At 39.0% G+C, this 20771-nt stretch overlaps 1 protein-coding gene across 7 annotated transcripts in view; it reads right to left on the bottom strand.

Annotated features, from left to right (window-relative positions):
• Positions 1 to 7481: 7481 nt before the first annotated feature.
• MEF2C (myocyte enhancer factor 2C) overlaps positions 7482 to 20771 on the bottom strand; it is a 150192-nt gene continuing 136902 nt past the window's right edge. For 6 of the 7 annotated variants that reach the window (XM_082620991.1, XM_082620993.1, XM_082620987.1 and 3 more), the window contains 3 exons: positions 18549 to 18678; positions 17815 to 17950; positions 7482 to 12208 (listed from right to left, as the gene is read on the bottom strand). In XM_082620991.1, coding sequence (XP_082477117.1) covers positions 11887 to 12208; positions 17815 to 17950; positions 18549 to 18678 — 588 coding nt within the window. In that variant the 3' untranslated portion in view covers positions 7482 to 11886. The remainder of the gene's footprint in view (positions 12209 to 17814; positions 17951 to 18548; positions 18679 to 20771) is intronic. The other variant, XM_082620992.1, reaches the window with a different exon arrangement.

Raw genomic sequence — 20771 nt, 5'->3', positions numbered from 1 at the left:
TTTAACATGTTTTAAAGGTAAAACTTTGTGCATACAAAGAACATAAACCAAGATATTTAATTCGGAGGACAGGAAAGTGGGGTGGAAAAGTTAGATTATTTTTAGCCTTCCACTCGTACTTGGTAACTTAGCTGATGAATTAGGAAGTACCAGAAAGTGGTATACGCTCCATGTCATTTCAGCTGATGGTATGGACAGAGAGGTTAGCAAGGGTGACATGTTTTCTGTGTTCTAATACTGTTGAGTTGTGTTGGTCACTCGTGGGAGCAGCTTGCAATGACCAAGAGCCAGGCAGCTATAAGTTCAACAGAAATCCAGTCAGGATCCCTCGACTTTGCAGTCTTAAAATTAGATGGCTTGGGCTTTCCTGGTGGCACAGTGGTTGAGAGTCCTCCTGCCGATGCAGGGGACACGGGTTCGTGCCCCGGTCTGGGAAGATCCCACATGCCGCGGAGCGGCTAGGCCCGTGAGCCATGGCCGCTGAGCCTGCGCGTCCGGAGCCTGGGCTCCGCAACGGGAGAGGCCACAACAGTGAGAGGCCCGCATGCCACAAAAAAAAAAAAAAAAAAAAAAAAAAAAATTAGATGGCTCAATCGGATAAACAGATTCTTGATTAGGCAGAAAAAATTAAATCTTATGGGATGAATTCTGAAGTCCGTCAAAAAGAAATGCAGGTAAGCGGCTGGGAAAATGGCAAAGAAAACCCAAATATTCTTAGGAACTAATATTTGTGATTTAATTATGGGAAGCTTGTTGCTTTAGTAAGTCTTTTTGTTTGGCTAGTGTAGTCAACAGAGGAGCAAACTCCTAATCTTAAGGTTTCCTCCCGGTCAGCTGAAGGTGACAGTTGAAAGCTTCTGCACCTGGAGAATCCTAAAGGCAAGCTCACCTGTCCTGAGGTTTTGAATATTGAAATTGAAATTGCACTGGAATTTTCCAAGGGCCTCTTCAGTCAGCAGAGAGCTTTCTGTAAATCCACTGTGTGGCATTTACTTTTGTTTGGAAAGAGTTTTTTTCTAAACTAAAACCTTTCTCTTTTTGAATATAAGTAACACATCCTACAGTTCAAACATGAAAACAATATTTAAAAGTCTGTGTTGTCAAGTCTGGATTCCACCCTGCTCACCCCTTCCCCCAAACCGCCATCACTTTGAAACTACTTTGTTGTTTTCCTTGTATATACTTCCAGTATTTCTTTATGCAAATATAAGAACATTTTGATTGTCTACTTCTCCCATTTTTCTCTGGAATCAGCCTCTCACTGTTGTGGCCTCTCCCGTTGCGGAGCACAGGCTCCGGACGCGCAGGCCCAGCGGCCGCGGCCCATAGGCCTAGCTGTTCCGCGGCATGTGGGATCCTCCCAGACCGGGGCAGGAACCCGCATCCCCTGCATCGGCAGGCGGACCCTCAACCACTGCGCCACCAGGGAAGCCCTATGATTGCTTTTTTAAATCTAACAATATATTCTGGAAAATTTCCATGTCAGTACATAGAAGTTTTGTTTGTTTTATGTTTCTTTCTTTTTTTTTTTTTTTGCGGTATGCGGGCCTCTCACTGTTGTGGCCCCTCCCGTTACAGAGCACAGGCTCCGGACACACAGGCTCAGTGGCCATGGCTCACGGGCCCAGCTGCTCCGCGGCATGTGGGATCTTCCCGGACCGGGGCACGAACCCGTGGCCCCTGCATCGGCAGGCGGACTCTCAACCACTGCGCCACCCGGGAAGCCCCTATGTTTCTTTTGAACTACTGCTATGTTTCTTTTGAACTACTGCTGTTGGACCACGCAGGCCTGCAAGCTCTGTACTTGCCCAGCCTCAAGACCTAGGAAAGAGCCCAGAGTCAGCGAAGAGCTATCAGTGGTTTAATGATGGGGGAACTTACATGTCTGAAGCAAGGTCCTGGAGCAACACTCCACCGTGCATGCGGCACACAGGCGGGCAGGACATGGGGCAGTCTTCGCTCCAGAAGGGAGGGAGGAGGTTACCAGTTATAGGGGGAATTGACGTCAGGTGGACTCATCGGTTACCAGGGAAACTAGCAGAGGGGCAGGCCCCTCACCACCCCTTTGATAAGCTCTCAAGGTGAAGATGTTTGGATCTAAAGATTAGAACAATCACTGGCTGGGACCTGGAGCAAGTGTGTAGGCATTTACTGATTAGGCACTATAGTTAAGAGGGAATGATCTTCCCTCTTGACTCACTGATGTCAGGTGAGCTGGGTGTAGGTGAAGCAGGGACTGCTTCAGCAGGAGATGTACGGAGAGCAAGAGAACAGCCATCTTGGGTGCCTGATCATACAACTGTATTCAATGTGTTGATGTACCACAATTTATTTAAACACTCCTTTATGGATGGGCACCTTCCCAATATTTTAATCATAAATGCTATACATACCAACTTTTGCATACAAACAGGTTTGCATTTCCAAGCAGACGCTCTTGTAAAGAGAAACAAGTGTACCATATGGAATATTCGTGGAATAAATGCTTGAAGTAGGTAATTCTCTTTCTGTAACAATTACTTGTAGAAAAGTCTCTGTGTGTTGATATATTTGGCACCACTAGTGGGAAGTTTGTGGATGAACACCTGCAAAGCATTGCTTTCTCCATAGGTAGAGTGTGTGCTTTGGCCCTCAGCAAAGGGGTGTACCAAATCGTCTTTGGGGAGAGGATGTGGTATTCCCAAGAAACAAAAGAGCACATTGTCATCATCATAGGAGAAATCTGAATTTTGTTGACTTCTTTTTACTGTTATTTTACAGAGTATGGTAGCATGTATTTTGAGTAACTTTTGGGTCAAGTAAGGATCTATTCACTGATTAACACCTATGAAGGTCTTAACTGGGCCTCGGAACAACCCCGTGAATTAGTCACAAATGAGAAAATTGGTGCTTATAGAGGATAAATAACTTGACAAATGAAATGCTACTTAGCTTGTGAGGAGCAAAGCTGGTCTGATTCTCAACCAGGAGACTAGATGACCTCTGGAAAAACTGCATCCATGGGCTTCCCTGGTGGCGCAGTGGTTGAGAGTCTGCCTGCCGATGCAGGGGACATGGGTTCATGCCTCGGTCCGGGGGAATCCCACATGCCGCGGAGCGGCTGGGCCTGTGAGCCATGGCCACTGAGCCTGCGCGTCCGGAGCCTGTGCTCCGCAACGGGAGAGACCACAACAGTGAGAGGCCCGCGTACCACAAAAAAAACAAAAAACAAAAAACCTGCATCCAGTGTCACTGAGCAGGCAAAATAAGAAAATAAAAGTCAACTCCATCACAGAGAAGCTACTCAACATCCATTATAATGGGTCTTGCCCTCACTCATGCACCAGCTGCAATTTCTTTTTCCTCAGGTTGCCTGGCCATTGCAACCTCCAGGCCCTGGTGCTCTCTTTGTGGAGAGGAAGGTGGGGCAAGGGAACTGACTTGGACCTTGCATTTCTGGCTGTGGAGAGTTCGGGGAAAGTGCCTTCTTAACAACTTTCAGTTTAGTGTGGAATTGCCCCACTAGTAGTTCATGATTCCTCCTTTTCAGCCTGGCCCTTGTGCCAGTTACCAGATTCAAAGGGGATTATCATCTCTGTTTGGCCTAGAGCAGAGGTTGGCTGCTAGAGATGGGTGCTTTAGGGCTGGAGGTTCTTCCTCAAGTGGGAGCCGGTCAAGATTGGGGGTGTGATGGAGCCGACGATCTGGCAAGGTTGCTGCTAACAGCAGAAACCACGTTAGGGCCAGAAACTATGAACATTTTCCTACCTGTTTTCCTAACTATAACTCTCAGGCAAAAGTACCCCAGGAAAGAGGGGGTACCTAGAAGAGGAGAGGTTAAAGGAATAGCCTCATTTTGGGTGATGGAGACATTTGCTCTCTGGAAATAGAGACAGTGGGAATTCAAGGGAGAAACACAGTGGGGAAGTGAACTTGACTTTCCACTTTCATCACTGGATCTTGCTTAAAGTCTGTCTGTAAGGAGAATGTGTAGGAAAAATGCCGTAAAATATACAAAGGGGAATTAAGTGAAAGGACTTAGTTCACAAAATGAAAACTCAAGATGCCCTGTTCTAGGTGGTTTGCCTTTATCAAATTCAATAACTCTATTTAATCCAGACTCCCAAACGTCACTGAAATAAAATAACCACATCCAAATTGGACCTAAGGAGCACAAAGTGTAATCCTCTAGGCTTTGGTTAGGATGGTTCATGTCTGTGCTCTGCCCCTTAGGTCTCCCCTAGCCCATAAAAACGTTCAATTTCTACCTGGCCTTTTAACAACCTTTCCCTTGATCCTTGACCCTGCTAGCCCCTCGTGCCCTCTCTCTTCTTTTTTTTCTTTTTTTTTTGGCAGTACGCGGGCCGCTCACTGTTGTGGCCTCTCCCGTTGCAGAGCACAGGCTCCGGACGTGCAGGCTCAGCGGCCATGGCTCACGGGCCCAGCCGCTCCACGGCATGTGGGATCTTCCCGGACCGGGGCACGAACCCGTGTCCCCTGCATCGGCAGGCGGACTCTCAACCACTGCGCCACCAGGGAAGCCCCCCGCTCTCTTCTTTTAATCACAAACATTGAAAAAGATTAGTTCATACTCGCTGCCTGCAATTTCACAACATCTCTTAGATGGACTTCTGTGGTCTCTCCTCTCTCTCACACCATTTTATTGAACTAGTTCTCAGATATCACCCTTCTTTGATCTTCGTCCTCTGGAACCCCAGTAAAGCACTGCACACTGTTGAACCTTGAAACCCCTCCATGCCTTGACCACACTCTGCGGTTTTCCTTCTCACTGCTCCTTCCTGACTTCGTCCTTTTCCCTCTGTAGGTCTCCCCTCTGCAACATTCCCTTCCAAGCCTTCTTCTCCCCTTTCCCTTTGCCCTTTCTTCCCCTTGACACGCTTTTCAAAGGCATGGCTTCTCCCTGTTAGTAACATGCAAAACTTTACCTTCAGATTGACTAGTATCCTGAGCTCAAGTCTCTATTTACAAAATTCTCATATTCTTCTTGGATTTCACTCAACCTCCACAGGCTGAAAACTGAATTAATTACCTTCCTGACAAAGCAGTGACCTCTCCATATCCAATTTGAACATTACTATGATCCTAATCATTTAAGCTTAAAACTATAAACAATTCCTTATCTATCATTACTCCTACCATAAACCTAATCATTTGCTGTACTTTAACAATTCCATCTCTTGTAATCTTTTTTTTTTTTTTTTTTTTTGCGGTACGTGGGCCTCTCACTGTTGTGGCCTCTCCCGTTGCGGAGCACAGGCTCTGGACGTGCAGGCTCAGCGGCCATGGCTCACGGGCCCAGCCGTTCCGCGGCACGTGGGATCTTCCCGGACCGGGGCACGAACCCGTGTCCCCTACATTGGCAGGCGGACTCTCAACCACTGCGCCACCAGGGAAGCCCCATCTCTTGTAATCTTTCACTTAATTCTTTAAACCCCAGACTTCTTAAATTGCAATTATATAATCAGACCCCAACCAACTCTTGCAGTCTTGTGTCTTACTGCTCCCCTTGGGAGCTTCCCGGCCTCTGTACATGGAGGGTAAGGAGAGACCAAAGAAAAGAGGCAGACCACTCCAGATTGGTGGGTGGCAGTTTTAATAAGCAAGGAAACTTACACAGAAGGTTTATCTTGAGTGGCTGCAATATAAGTGGATCTCTGCACCCACTCACCAGAAACTTAAAAGTTTTGTTTCTTGGCTAAGCAGAGTGGCTTTCCAGATCTTAGTTCCCCGACCAGGGACTGTACCTGGGCCCACGATAGTGAAAGCACCGAGTTCTGACCACTGGACCGCCAGGGAATTCCCTTAAAAGTTTATACAGAGGACTTAATGGGGGTTCAGTCATGTATACTGTCCAGATGATCTCAACACCACCTTGCTCTCTTGAGGCTGTGTTCTTGAAAATAGCTCCCACTGTGGGAACAGTGGGCAGAACGTACATTCCAAAGATGGGCGAGAGGGTGAGAGACCTCTGATTGCCCGAGTCCTCCTCCCCATGATCTCCTCCAGCACCTACACATGCTATAGTTCAAACAGGGTGGGCCATCATTCCTGCAAATTTGTCTCTTGCTTTTCTATCCTTGTGCCTTCGTAACTACTATTTCCTCCTTGTAGGTTGCTCTCACCCAGGACTGGAGTTGTAATTTGCAGGGTTCACTGCAAAGTGAAAATGTCCTTTTTTAAAGAGCAGGGAAAAAGTGCCTCTAAAGTTCCTACAATTCAAGCCTTCCACTTTTTTTTTCTGTTAATCACCTCTGTCCACATACATGGTCTATTGTCCTAAATGACTTCACTTACAAAACACAGGCTCAAAGATTAGATTTTCAAGATGGTGACAACAGAACATGAAGCTAAGTGGAGGGCCACGTGTGACTGCAGAGGTCTTGTGCCCACAGATCAGTCCTGTCCTCATCCATCTGGGCCTTTCTCCATCCTACCCACCTCCAAAGACAAGTCAAAGACTGCTTCTGCTGGGCAGATTATGAAGTGCCTATTCTCGGGGCTTCAGCTCTGTTCCAAAGATGGCCAAAGTGGTTCCCTTCTAGCACTTTGCAGATGTCTCTGAAAACATTTCCTATTTCCTATTAGCCTTTTAATCTCCTATTAGGTTATACATTTATTAATAGCAAGAGCTACATCTTGATTCATCCTAGAATCTACCACGAGATACACATAATAATTGCTTAATAAATGTTTGCTGAAAATGGATAAAGAGAACAAAGAGAAAAGCACTGCTATTCTGAAGCCACAGGCAGTGTTTCTGCAGGAGGCATTATTTTTTTCATCAGAGGAGGAGTCACTGCTAATGCAAAAGCCCAGTTCTCCAGTCGGCTGGCCAGGGCCTCCTTGTTTCCTTTTCAGTTCCTAAACTAGTCTCTGTGTTGATCTTTCTAAGGACATTTCCTTTAGAAATTATATCAGTAATTAAATTTTGGTAATGGATATATTTTATAGTTTCTAAAAATGGATGAATTCACTAATTTCCTCAAATATTTAGATAGAAGCCTATGTTTTCAACCTCTTTTGGTTAAGTAGACTATTCTGATGAAGAAAAAAGAAATAAGTCTGGAAGTGCTTTTTACACACTTTAGTTTAAAAAATATTAAACATGGGGATACCTTGCACAATGAGTTTTGGAAAAGTCTGTGTAATTAAGCAAGTTATCAAAGATCTTCACGGAACTGCTTTGATAACAAAGTTGAGCCACTTGATAAGAACCTTGAACTTCCCACACTGGCTGGATACGTATATCACAATGAACTTCCCACACTGGCTGGATATATATATCACCCCAAGAGCAGGGAAACAATTCACACTCTCCCTCCCCACCAAAAAACAAATATCCCTCTTTTTGAGTATTTTGAGTTGAAAACTGAGAAAGCTCACTTGTGCTTGTGGGAGAAGCTGCTTTAAAAAAACACGATAAAGTGGAATAAATTTAAACAGCAAAACATTAATTAAAAAAATGCACCACAGACACTGCATCACTAAGAAAGCCAGTAACTTTACTGAATTGTCTGCAAAATACAAATTATACCTTATTTCCAGCAGGAGAAACTTTTGAAAATTCCCCACTTTTATTCACTACAGACAGCTGAATTAAGTCCCTTGAGATACACAGATGTGGTTTAACTTAGTTATAACATCTTGTCATCTAGTGGCGACAAAGTCCAGCTTATGCCGCTGTGAGCCTCTATTTGAATATTTGTTGCAAATGCTTGTATGCCCTCATTTACAAGCTATTTTAATTACTGTCATTTAATGGAAACAAGTCCCCAGAAAAAGAAAAAGAAGAAAAATGATACAGCAAACCATCTGAAGCAATCCAAGTCCTATGCCTACAGTGACCCAGGGCTGCTTCGCTCCAAGAGAACACTGGTAATGCATTCAAACCACAACAGAATCCATCTCTTAGCTGACCTCTCTGAATTAAACTGAGGTATGGATCAATTTGAGGTATGAACAGGGAAGGCAAAATGCAATACCCGATTATGAAAATAACCAAAATGGACAAATTTAATGTAGAAGATATGTGGCTTGGATTGCTCCACATCTTTGGTTAAAACGTATTAAGAAAAGCCTTTAATTACATCTTGTAGTCTGAAGCATTCTAACAGACACCAGTATTCCATCAATCTTCAAAAGATCTGTAGTGGCAGGAAATTAACGCCATATAAGTGATGACATCACAGCAGATGGCACAAACGGGAACAGATGAAGTACGCCATGCTTAGGCAACAGCATTTATTGAGGGTTCAAGTGGCTGCTTCTTCTTTAAAAAAAAAAATTTTTTTTTTTTTTTCTAAAGAAAGAAATACAAAGCATTTACTCTCTGGAGTAAAAAACAAAAACAAAGATAAAGGGGGCAAAAAATGCTATCTCTAAGTTAGAAGATGGGTATGTAAGAAAAATAAATACATAAAAGTGTGAGAGGGCAGACATTTTTTTAAAAAGTGTATTGGAATTTTTTTAAATTTTCACCTTAGTTAACCTTAAAATGATCTGAGGATGATAGGTATTTTTATATTCATCATTACAAAATGCTAAATTCCACCTTTGGGAAAAAATAAGCCATTTTACTAAAAAACACAATTTTAAAAAAGGTTGAAATGAACAGCCTTCCACGCACCAATGCATACAGGTTGTGCAGCTTGCGTATATTGCATCAGTTTTACCAGTATTTAAGCTTAATATTACCAAAAAATCTTCTAAAATAGGATTAGATATAACAATAATTGTAAGCTGTGTAAAATGCCACTTATGGTTCTTTTACTTGCAATGAAGAATGTTGCCTAAAATGTTACTCTAGGATGGGTTATGTGAAATAACACTCCCTCAGGGCTCTGCCCTAAACTCCTGAATACAAAGGATTTACCATGATAAAAACCCAAAACCATACTAGCTTTGCAAATACAATAAATGGTAAATTACAGATAAGATATAAGGGTAAAGATAGACAGTGATTGTTTACAGAAAGTGACTCATCACAATCAAAATTGTGCTTCTTCTCATTAAATCATCTTTAAAAAATTCTCAGATTATCCCTTTGCTATCTTGCCACCACTTTATACGAATTCAGTAGTGGGAACAAGAGATGACTGGCATCCATTTTCAAGTGATTCTGTTCTTTTCATGTTCTTATAAAACTATTGTCAGAACTGCTATAAATAGCCAAGGCTTCTGCTGGTACTTTAGCTTACTTTATCTTCAGCATTAGAAAATCACTTTTTCTTTCTTGCTGAGGCAAATTGCAGGTAAAAAATTAATATGGCTATTTTTTCATATTTTCACATAATGACCCTTTCCCACCCACTGGTAAGTTATTGATAAAGTGTTTTGAAATGACAAAGAACATTTGTGACATTTGCATATTTTGTACACATCAAGTTATAAGGATGGGTTGTAAGAATGGGATCAAATTTATGGCGAGGAAAATAATTTTGTTTTTTTTTCCCCCTATGTGTGAATGTGTGTGTGTGTGTGTGTGTGTGTGTGTGTGTGTGTGTGTGTGTTCAGGGATGATTTTCTGTTTTTCCTCTGCATAAATGTTTTTCTTTCATGTTCCATGGATAACTGGAGTAGTGGGATATATGAAATGATTGATTTTTTTTGTTTGATTTAGTATATAAAACATTAGTACAAGGCAGGCTAGCATCCTATATGGATACAAACAAAGGTGCATTGTGGTCTAATTGTGGATTTCAGATCAAGTTAAGAAAAATATAGCCTAGTTAGTAAGGTCTCTTGGCTTTTGCCACCCAGCGGCAGCCTTTTGCAATGAGAAACACATAGCATCTATGCAAGAAAAAGAAAAAACTGGATAAGAAATGTCCTACACCTGATATAGCAGTGTCGATCTTACTGTCTATCTTCTTTGCTGTGTATGTCAATGTGTATGACTGGAGATGAATCGACAGATCTTCACATTCCAAGAGAAAATCATTCCTAGACTGAAATCTCTTTCAAACAATATATATCAACTTTCTTTTATGGCACTCACTTTTTAAAGGGTCTGAAAATTAATCCCTTATAGACGAATATTAGACAAGAGTCATCATTATTTTTTGAAAATTAAAAAAAAAGGGACATAGAGAGGTTCTTTAATGGGATTTCTTGAAATGGCTATTAAATCTCTTTATTGAAGAAAAAATAGATGACATACATGCTTTATGCAGAAGTGACATTTGGGGGTCCTGACACACCGGGATTGTTCAACAGTCCTATATTGCTGACAAGATTGTTAAGGGTCAGGCAAAATAATTAAAAACGGATGACGAAGCAACTATCCCTTTACCTGCTTCCCTCTTATCTAGCACCCAGTCTTTCACATTTTTCTTCTGTGGGAATTTATAACTCATGCATAGAGTAAACTCCATATCACTTGTTTCTAGGGCTATATTGGCGGGACATGTGCCCCGACACAGCTCTCTATTCTGGGCATATTTCTTAAAAGCGTTATCAAATTTTAGGCTGAAAACCAACCATATCATTTAGGATATGGGCAAGTTTAGGGTATGCACTTACTGAATTCCAAGATGCCTGGTGAAATGGTGAGATCAGAAAGGGGCCCTGCATTTGATAAAAATGCAAAAACAAAAACAAAAAAAATAGCATGAAAGAAACTAATTAGTATATACAATGGATGTCAGTTGACCCAATTGATTGCTAATGGATTAAAAACAATTTAGGGTGTTGCAATGTGATATGTTCTAATCCCACAGGTTATCCTTTTGACAGCTGACCTTGAACTTATAAAATGTATGCAGAGTAAAAGAAAACAGAAAGAAAATAGTTACTCAAATGTGCAACTGCACAAATATACCCCCCCTCCCGCTATTAAGATAACAAAACTTCTGCTATTACCATAATATTATATATATTAGAAAGCTATACACAAGCATGTTAATTTCACAGATTTTTTAAAAGATTCTTAATATTTTATATAATTAGAAATACACATTTCAAAAACAAAACTTCTACAAAGAGAAAACAGTTATCTTGGTTAGCAAAGCATGGAGTTCTTCATGGCTTAGGGTAGTGCTTTCTATACAAAAAGTCCTTTTTGGTTTTTTTACAGGACTGTTTAAAATATTAGCGAAGCTATCAAGGGGGAAAAAAACACATTTTGGCTTAAGTAAACTACAAAAAGCCACAAATGCTTTGCAAACTCTGTCTTACCTTTTATATGAAAATAAGCAAAATGTAATGTACATATTTTTATATTTTTATTTAATAAGAGATGCAGACCCAGATTTATTTATTTATTTAATTAAATACGTTAGCCCTCAAACTCCACATTTTTAAAAATAGGTATGGTCCTCTTTTAATGGTCGTCGATCCTTTCTCATGAGTGCCATACACCAAGGATGTGCCTGCAGGTTTGTGAGCGTTCTCGGGGTGGGTGTTAGGTGACCTGATGTGTTCCTAACATTTAACCATGGCCACCCTTTGCCGGGTCTGTCCAAAACATCTATACACTTTTCTATATGTTGCATAACAGCTGCTCTCTCTTTCAGTAAAGATCTGCCGCTTTTGGCAAATGTTTCCTTTTGTCTATTTACATGTAAATAACGTTGAACCTGCAACATGACACTATCTATTGTAACATACATTTTGCAAAGGAGCACAACAGTGAAAAGAAGTTAGCCTTAAAATCTATTTTGTACAAGTGTTCTGTTGTACAACTCAAGTGCTAAGCTTATCTCAGCATTTCTGTTTATCTTTATACTGTATCACTGAGGCAATTTAAAAGTACTTTTACAAAACAGAGTACCTGACTTTTTTTTTCCACACACAGCACATATAATGCATATCGACCCCCCTTCCCCATTAAGGTATAGCACACACACACACTGCAAGAAAAAAAAAAACTATTAAGTAATAATCTGATCATGTTGCCCATCCTTCAGAGAGTCGCATGCGCTTGACTGAGGGACTTTCCCTTTCGTCCGGCGAAGGTCTGGTGAGTCCAATGGGGGAGTGGAATTCGTTCCGGTGATCCTCTCGGTCGCTGCCATCGTACGAACTGCTACAGCTGCTCAAGCTGTCAACAGGAGATCTCCCCGCCTCGTGGCGCGTGTGTTGTGGGTATCTCGAAGGGGTGGTGGTACGGTCTCTAGGAGGAGAAACAGGTTCTGACTTGATGTTGAGGCTTTGAGTAGAAGGCAGGGAGAGATTTGAACTCTGAGATAAATGAGTGCTAGTGCAAGCTCTGTAGGAGGAAAGGAAACCCAGTTACAGATGGAGGAGGCCTGGAGCCCCCAGGAACTCACAATTACATAAAACATCAGCTTAAAGATTTGCATTGACAACAGAGCATGCCCAGAGGGAGGAGAGCGTGTTTGAAAGCACCTGGGGGCATCGCCTTCTTAGAGCAATTGGGATGCTTTTGTTGATTTGCCCCGTAATAATTCCAGCATTTAACTAGTCCAGGCCTCATGAATCATACCTCTAGTCTCTCACAGCCTCCCTAAATGTACGGGTTACCGGTTCAGGAAGGTTTTAACAAGACACGCTGGAAAAAGCATTTTCTCTGTCCATGGAATTTCTCCCTAGGCTAGTTCCAAAATGTAATCCAAGACTTAACAATAGGGCTTAACAATATAGGGCTTAGGTTCTGAATTAGACTTCTTTGATTTACTAATGCCTGTGTTTGAAAATTATTGTAGACAGCTTATTATGGATATAAATGTTTCCCTGAATTTAATATGCACATTAAGTTGCATAGTCTTCAGAGAAAGTGAAGAAAGTTCAAATTTCAAATAAATAGAATCCATAAAATGCTACTTATAACCGTTTCTGGTGAAAAGCTTGGGATGGGGAAAGACGGGGAAGGAAATTTTAAGTATTGGCTTAAAAACACTTAAGAATTCCTATCCCACTAAAACTGAGAAAGAATTTGACTTTCTTCATCCCTTCTCAGTTACATGGGATGAAAATACTGTTTTTTTCCCCACAATTACCTCAATATTATTATTGCTAGTCTCTCCCTGCTGGGATACTAAGACCACTCCTCTAATTTATCATTGTCATTAGTTGATGAATCTGGATTTGCCTCAGCAAAGGTTGTTGTAAAAAAGGACCTAGTGTGATTTTACTGGGTTTATAACCCTTAATCCTCATGTATTCCAGGATAGTGTAACTTGCCCTTCTTCCAAGGTGTGGGAGAATTTAGATACTTGGAAGTTCTGGAGGGAAAAGCATTAAGCTCTTAGGTGTAGACTAGCAATCACAATGACTTTGATCAGGATAAACCATAGTAATATTGCTGACATCAATTTTAAGATGCTTGTACTGTTCTTACATTCTGAGTGCACTGATATCCATGGCTAAGAGTCAGTGTTACTTGTCCATATTGTAAAGAGGGAACAGAAATCTCTTTTACTGAGGAGAGTCACAGTAAAGAATCATCCATACAGACACACCCATTTTAAACAGGAAAGCAAACCCACCTACTCATGTATGTGATTATGTTACTTTCCAATGGAGAGAATTAGATGGTATTAAAAATGTCACTGTAAGCAGTGAGAAAATGGGCATATATTTCAGAGGAAAAAGTGGAGTAACTTGGGGCTGGGCTTTTGGAAGATGCATTTCAGGTTCAAGATATATAGAGATAACAAAATTAGAAATGAGTTTATCTCTGAGTGATGTTTTATACAAAAGCACCACCTACTGGCAAAGAATTACTTTCCTTCTCTTATTAATAGATGAGCTAATGTAGAGAATAACATAAGGGAGAATTGTTTGTTTCCCTAATAAGGCTCTCTTTCTCTCTCTTTTATGGTCTTACAGAATCAAAGCAGTCTTAGCATTTATATCAAGATACTACACATTGAGTGTATATAATTTTCAATCACCTGTTTATACTTTTATTTATTTGTTTTTATTTTACATTGTATATTATTATACTAATTTCCTAAGACTTTTAATTAAATAATCTTTAAATCAAAAAGATATTGAAATGAGGAGGGGAACACCTGTATTTCAAAAGGGTCCATAATGGTGGACTATTTTATCTTGGTTCAGAGTTACTTAATGATTCATTTTGATGTCACAGGAAATCATCTTTTGATTTCTGGAAGAAAGAATTTTCCTGGCTCTGGATAAGAAAGACTATTTCACTAAAATTTAATTAAATGCTTCTACTATGAATCACACAACTGTTTAATAATGAATGTCAATTAGGGGTCTGAAAATAAAGTGGCATATCAATAAATACTTTTGCCTGCCCTTTGACATTTAGATTCAGAGGCAGGGTGACATGGAAAATCAGAAAAAACAATTTGGTGAGTTGAACCAGTATAAGCAGTTAATCTGGATAAACTGAGCAAAAAATAATATAAAAATGCTGTTTCTTTAATACAGCTTTTGGAAGCTGCTTTTTCTACTTATTCACTCCATTTCCCAAAGTCAGCTGGCTTGTATAGATTTTGCTATATCTCTTCCCCACAAAAGATACAACACTAACTGTTTATCCTTTCCTACAAACAAATAGGCTGGCCCCTAAGATAAGATAAACTTAGTTGGTGGCATTTCATTTGACAGTGAAAGCGTTTATGAAGCATTTTGAGTAGTTCTGGGGACACTAAATCCACAGTAATGCACTGTAAGTGATATCTTAGATTTAGCTTCATCATACTGTGCTATGGGATTCAAAACAGAATGAAGTTTAATTGGCTAGTCTCCATTATCAAAGAAGTATGTTCTTGAAAAAGGAGCATTAACAGCACTTCGCTGTATATATACTAGATTCAGATATAAGCATGTTGGTCTACTTTTCTTGAGAACAAAATTTTTACAGACACAGATAATTGTGAGATACTTCCTATGCGTAGGTGATGAGGAGGTAGATGGGGAGACAGAAGCCAGATATGCATGTTCCCATATCCAGTCCTGCTGCAAGCTCCCAGCTACTACAGATGCCTTCCTTCTGGCTGGGGAAACACCGATGTTCCCCATATTGTTGAGAAATGAAACATGACTGGATAGCTTTATTCAAATTTCTTACTGCCCCCGTCTGGAAATTAGACTATCAAACTATATGTAACCTAACCTTTTAAAAATCGTCTTTACTTAAAGTCATCTCTCAGTATGTACTGAATACCCACATCAACAAGGATGATTGATGATGGAAATGCTTCTAGAAAATAGGTTGTCTTTTTTTTAGGTGGTAGGAGAAAAATACCAAAAAATTTGAGGGTCATTTTCTCAAATATTAGTATTCAAATGACTTTTGCTAACCCCTGATGGCAAGTTCCTTCTGCCAGTCTGCTCTGCCCTCTACATAGGTCAGTTTATGCTGTTTATCTAACTTGTTTAGATAAAATCAGATACTAGATAGTGCTAACAGTATAGCTTTAAGGACTTAAAGGTATTTCTATGAACAAAATATGAAGAGCTCTTTCCTACTTCTTTAATTTTGAGAAAGAATTGTGGCAACCCTCTTGGGCTGCGAGGAGTTTCTACTTAGGTGGGCTGAAAGATATTTTACTCTGCTTTGAACACTGTATCTATCCGAAAGAATGTGAGTCCACCACACAAGCATTTGGGACTACTTTGGCCTGGAAAAATATCAGTTTTTAAAAACTGATTTACATTGTAAGGAATAAAGGTAGCTCATATAATTTATTTTACATAAATATTACAACTTTGGATTTTCTTTTTCTTTTTAATATTTAATGGTGTGAGCATAGGCTAGCTCATTTGAAGGAATCTCCTTTTGAAAACTACTGTGTGTGTGTGTGTGTGTGTGTGAGAGAGAGAGAGAGAGAGAGAGAGAGAGAGAGAGAGAGAGAGAAAGAGAGACAGAGAAAGAGAGAAAGAGAGAGAGAGAAAGAGGAAGGAAGGAAGGAAGGAGGGAAGGAAGGAAGGAAGGAAGGAAGGAAGGAGGGAAGGAAGGCAGGCAGGCAGGCGGGCTAGAATTAGAAGGCCTGGAAGGGGTATCTATTTGAGGGATAAGGGAAGTGATTAAGTGCAATAAAAACACATAGACTAAACTCAGAGTCAACTCATGCACCATGAGAATTGGTGTTGAAAGAAACTGGAATTAAACAAAATGCTTCATCCTTGGCTGTTGTAATTCAGTTCCTCTCTAGTCCAGGGCTGTCACTTCTTTCTCATTTACTGAAGCCTCTATTAAAGGCAGCAGAGAATTTCATTCTTCCCATGTAATAGAAGAGAATTTAAAAATTGTAATGTAGTTAAGATACGTAAATACATGTGTTTTCTATGTAAAAATGCAAATTATCGGGTGTTACTGAAAAGAAAGCCATAGTCGGAGAAAATAATATGGCTTTTGACATTAATAATTTCTAAGGAAAGTCAGTCCTATAAGGGATGAATTTTGTGAAAAACGAGAAGTAAACAGCTACCTTTATTTTTGACAAGAAGCACGAACAGTGGATTCACTGCCGAACCACAGAAGCACAATGCCACGTGTGTGTATTTTAAGATCGCCTGTTTGATACGATGTACTTAGTGACAACTGCCTGAAAAAGTTATTGCCATAAATGTCTATTTGGATAGTTAACATTTCTGGGAAAATTTAAATGTTATTCTAAAAAGAGACATTCTGTTGCTGTTCAACATATAACATATCTTCAAAGTTAATCTTTCGAGAAAGCAGAGCAACAGTGTCAAGTGAATTTATTTTATTTTTTACATGAGAGGTTAGAGTTTCAACAATAGTGATTAGTGAGTAAAATGCATATAAGCAAATAGTAAATGGGTGAAGACTCCACAACCAGAGCAGTAATCTATGCGAAATCAATTCCACGTGAAAGCTAGTGGCGCTGCAGCAGAGTAAGAGAGAAGTTGTGATAGCAGTCAGTGACTTTTATTCTAATCAGAGTTGTATTCTCACTGTCTCCTTAGAATATGAACATAGAATTAGCTAACTACTTTAACTAACATCTCAGCAGAAAAGTAAAAGTGGGGTAGGCATACCCCACTTTTCTAAAATATAAATATAAAAATATAAAAATGGTTTATCTTTAATATTTTATATCCTCCTAGTAATTTCTTTTGAAGATTAATTGAAGTTTTGGAGTTATTAAACTGAAAGTCATGTCTTTGGTTCATGTTTTAAACTTAAAAAAGGTTTTACAAGTAGTATTATTTGTGAATTCCGGGCCTTTTAAGATTTGAACTTTCCTATTGATAAATGACAGGAGTTATTTCTATAATAAAGACATAGCTCAAAAGTACCACAAGGGGGCAGAAATAGACATCTTCTGACTTCAGAAAACAACAAAAATTATTTTTATACCCAAATTTAGATAATTAGTGTATGTATGCACATTTACATATATTTACATTCATACATCTATGAATATACAACTATATTATGAGTACATTATAAATATATGAAGTTTGTATATCAGTGGAATAGCTGACCCTCTGAGTATTAGGCTATGTTCATTACATTAGCATGAACTATGTGGTTTATGCTAAGTGAAAAGGATTCTCAAATATCTCAAAAATTTAAAAAACTAATAACTATAAATGTTTTCTTATGTCCCACATGAACTATGTGAAAACTTAACTGAAGAAAAACTTATCATTGACAGAAGTGGAAACAAATATAGCCTAAAACAACTGGGAAATAACATACCCTACTATCACAGAGTTCCCCCTCCTCATAAAGAAGAAGGAAAGTAATATTTAAGCTACCTGAAAGGTATTAAACTTCCAGATTTTGATAAAGTAGAATTTTACATCCTCTAAAGGGACATTAGAGCACACAGTTAGAGACTGCCATTTGTCATTTACCAATGCATTCTAAAAGTGTATTATGAAAGAAGTAATATTGCTTACCCCAGTTGACTGAGGGCGGATGGTGGCATATTATGTAGGTGTTGTTGTTGCCAGCCAGTTACTGAGCCAAGATGAAGAGCGCTGGCGGTGTTAAACCCAGACAGAGACGACAGGTCTGCGCTACTCAGAGAGTACTCTAGAGAAGAGAATAAGAGAGTCAGGGAAAATATTCAATTTGGAAATTATCAAGTGGTGAATAATCATTTTCAATTTTTAAAATATTCTATTAGTAGTATTTAATGATTGTTATACTTTTTTTTTGCGGAAGGGAGGGAAATAAAACATTAGGGACAATTTTAATTTAAAAGAGATATACCATATACCAAAAATTAAGTATTCCATGAAAATGTCAATGTAATACAGCCTGCAATTCTAGTTTATTAGAACTACAATCTGGTATCACAAGTAGGTACATAGTATTTGATGACCTAGAAATGTTTTTTAAACAACCTTGAGAAAGTGAGCTTTCTATTACATCAAAGAAACAATAGCTCATTTTCTTGAAATTGTTCTTATATATTGAATTCAGGTTGGGTTAATAAAACTTTTGTTCACTAAGAAAGAAACGTGTGGATATTCACTTTGTCTTAGTAATGAATAGGTAATGGTATAGTGCTCTGGACTCCACAGGTATTAAATCAAGCTTCCTAGCAGACTAAAGAGTAATGTCTTTTTCATCTTGCTTTTTAATAAAAAGTATTTAATGTATTATTTGAACATGGCAAACTACTCACCGTTACCATATGTTGTTGAAATGGCTGATGGATATCCTCCCATCCCTTGTCCTGGTAAAGTAGGAGTTGCTACGGAAACCACTGGGGTAGCCAATGACTGAGCAGACTGGGAGTTATTTATCCTTTGATTCTTTTAAAGTAAATAAAAAGATATTACTTATAGAATTTTTTAAGAGTTAAAAATACTAGATTTCAGTATTAGTGTTGCACATAAAGAGAACTTGGTACAAATCTCATGAAATTAATCATTTAACATGTGTCTCTATGAACTCTGCCAACCCTATCATTTACAATCCTTCAAGAGACCAGTTGTTGCCATAGTAACCCATTACATCAGTATCTCCTAGGCAACTGAACTAGTAACAAGTACCATAGCTTTATTATGGGTAAAAACAGACTATGTTGAAAACTGATGAAATATGTATACTGTACTTCTATTGTTTCAGTTTTTATTCAAATGCAAATTTAAAAAAAATTAAAATCAACCATGGTGGTTTTTATGCTCAGTTCTATACACACCAGAGCAGATGGGTAGAGGGTTCATGCTATATTTTGACCAGCAGGTGGTGCTCTGACCACTTTTTTTCAGATTCTTCTAACCTTCCCTCAAACTAGATGGCAAAGCAGCTAACGTATATATTTAATTCCTTAGAGCAAGGAGATTAAAAATTCATATAAATTTAAATATCTTGAGAATTTAATTCTTAGAAAAATAAGCATATTCATGGTTTTAAATAACTAAGGATATTTTTGTTTGTTACAATTTTACTATAAATTAAATCCTAAAATAAACTGAAAGCGTGGCCTTTACTTACAGGGGTTGACACAGAAAAATAGATAACCTGATATCTCACCTATGAGTGATACTTGAAATGAATGGCGTTTAAATATAATCAATATTGACACACACTAACTCCTGAAATCTTTCCATTTTACTACTGCTACCTCTCCACCTAACAGTCACTTTGGATTTCTCCTTGCACGTGCCACTGAAGAGAAGCACCCTCACCACTTACCAAAAGCAGGTCGACATCCTCAGACTGAGAGCATGCGGAAGGAGTTTTATTAATTAGTGTCTGTAAATATTTATAATTGGGCAAAATCTTTTCAACAAAAGGAGAAGCATCTTCTGATAGACACAACAGTTTAAACAGTTTTAAAACTCAGACTCTAAAGATAACTCCTACAAAGACATTCTTTGTTTTCTTTAATGAGCTGTTTGTCTCAAACATGAAGACAATCTATCCAGTTTTCAGCACAGGTCAGTGTCTCAACGTTCATTATTTCACCACCACATTTTGAGGAAAAAAAAAAAAAAGATTGTACTTTGAAACCCCACTTGCTGGAGGAAGGGGGAAACCGCACCTGGCTGCCAGTGAGAGACCTGACGGATGGCTCACAAGAAACCCTGGGAAAGCCTCAGTTTTAAGGGACTTGGAATAAATCTGCTGATAGAGACAGCCTGCCACGCATGGCCCACACTGCTTGGCTGTGGCCCTGTGGGAGGTTTTATTTATCCAGCCTTTCCCGAAGGGAATGTTGCACATTATGTGAATTTTGGGGGGTTGATATTCAAAATTAATCTGCACTGTGCCATAATAAACTAATCAGCTTGCAGGACTGTTTTACCCTGAAGCTTGCCACAGAGCAGAGAAAGAAAAAAAAAATGTGTTTGCAGAATGATCTAAATCTGTCTACTGAATCTTGGTTTTAAATGTTCTCGCTCTTAAGCAAAGCTAATTTGGAGAACACGGATGTAAGTCTCTTTGTTGCTGAATGTGGTCCCACAATGTTATCTTCACCTTAGTCCTGCAGACCCAGGAGAAAGAAAAATGATAGCTTCCAGGGATATTATTTATATTTCATATTTATTTATTCTTATAAGTGCCACAACTTTTTTTGATGTAAAATAAAAATATAACCTTTGTTCTCAAAATGCCTAGATTTTTAAGACAATTTATTTTTGAGAGGTAACTATTGGCATAAAATGCATATTTGGAAAGATGAATTGAGGCAGTGCATAGGCATGTGATGCATTAAACATTATCATTGCAATACACCTCAGAAAAGGATTGCTAATTAACAGGAGAAAGTTCATTTAGCAATTTTGAGAAAGATTTTTCATTGTCAGTACCTTAAGGACATACTTATTTAGTTCAACACTGTAAAAATCTGTTATGAAATACCTCATTCTGTGAGTGTGGTTCTACCATTGGTCAAATC

The sequence above is a fragment of the Mesoplodon mirus genome (genome assembly GCF_964341445.2).
Source record: "Mesoplodon mirus genome assembly, chromosome: 5".
In the NCBI taxonomy this organism is placed as follows: domain Eukaryota; kingdom Metazoa; phylum Chordata; class Mammalia; order Artiodactyla; family Ziphiidae; genus Mesoplodon; species Mesoplodon mirus.
The sequence above is the reverse complement of the archived record's forward strand: the minus strand, read 5'-3'. Positions and strand labels throughout refer to the sequence as shown.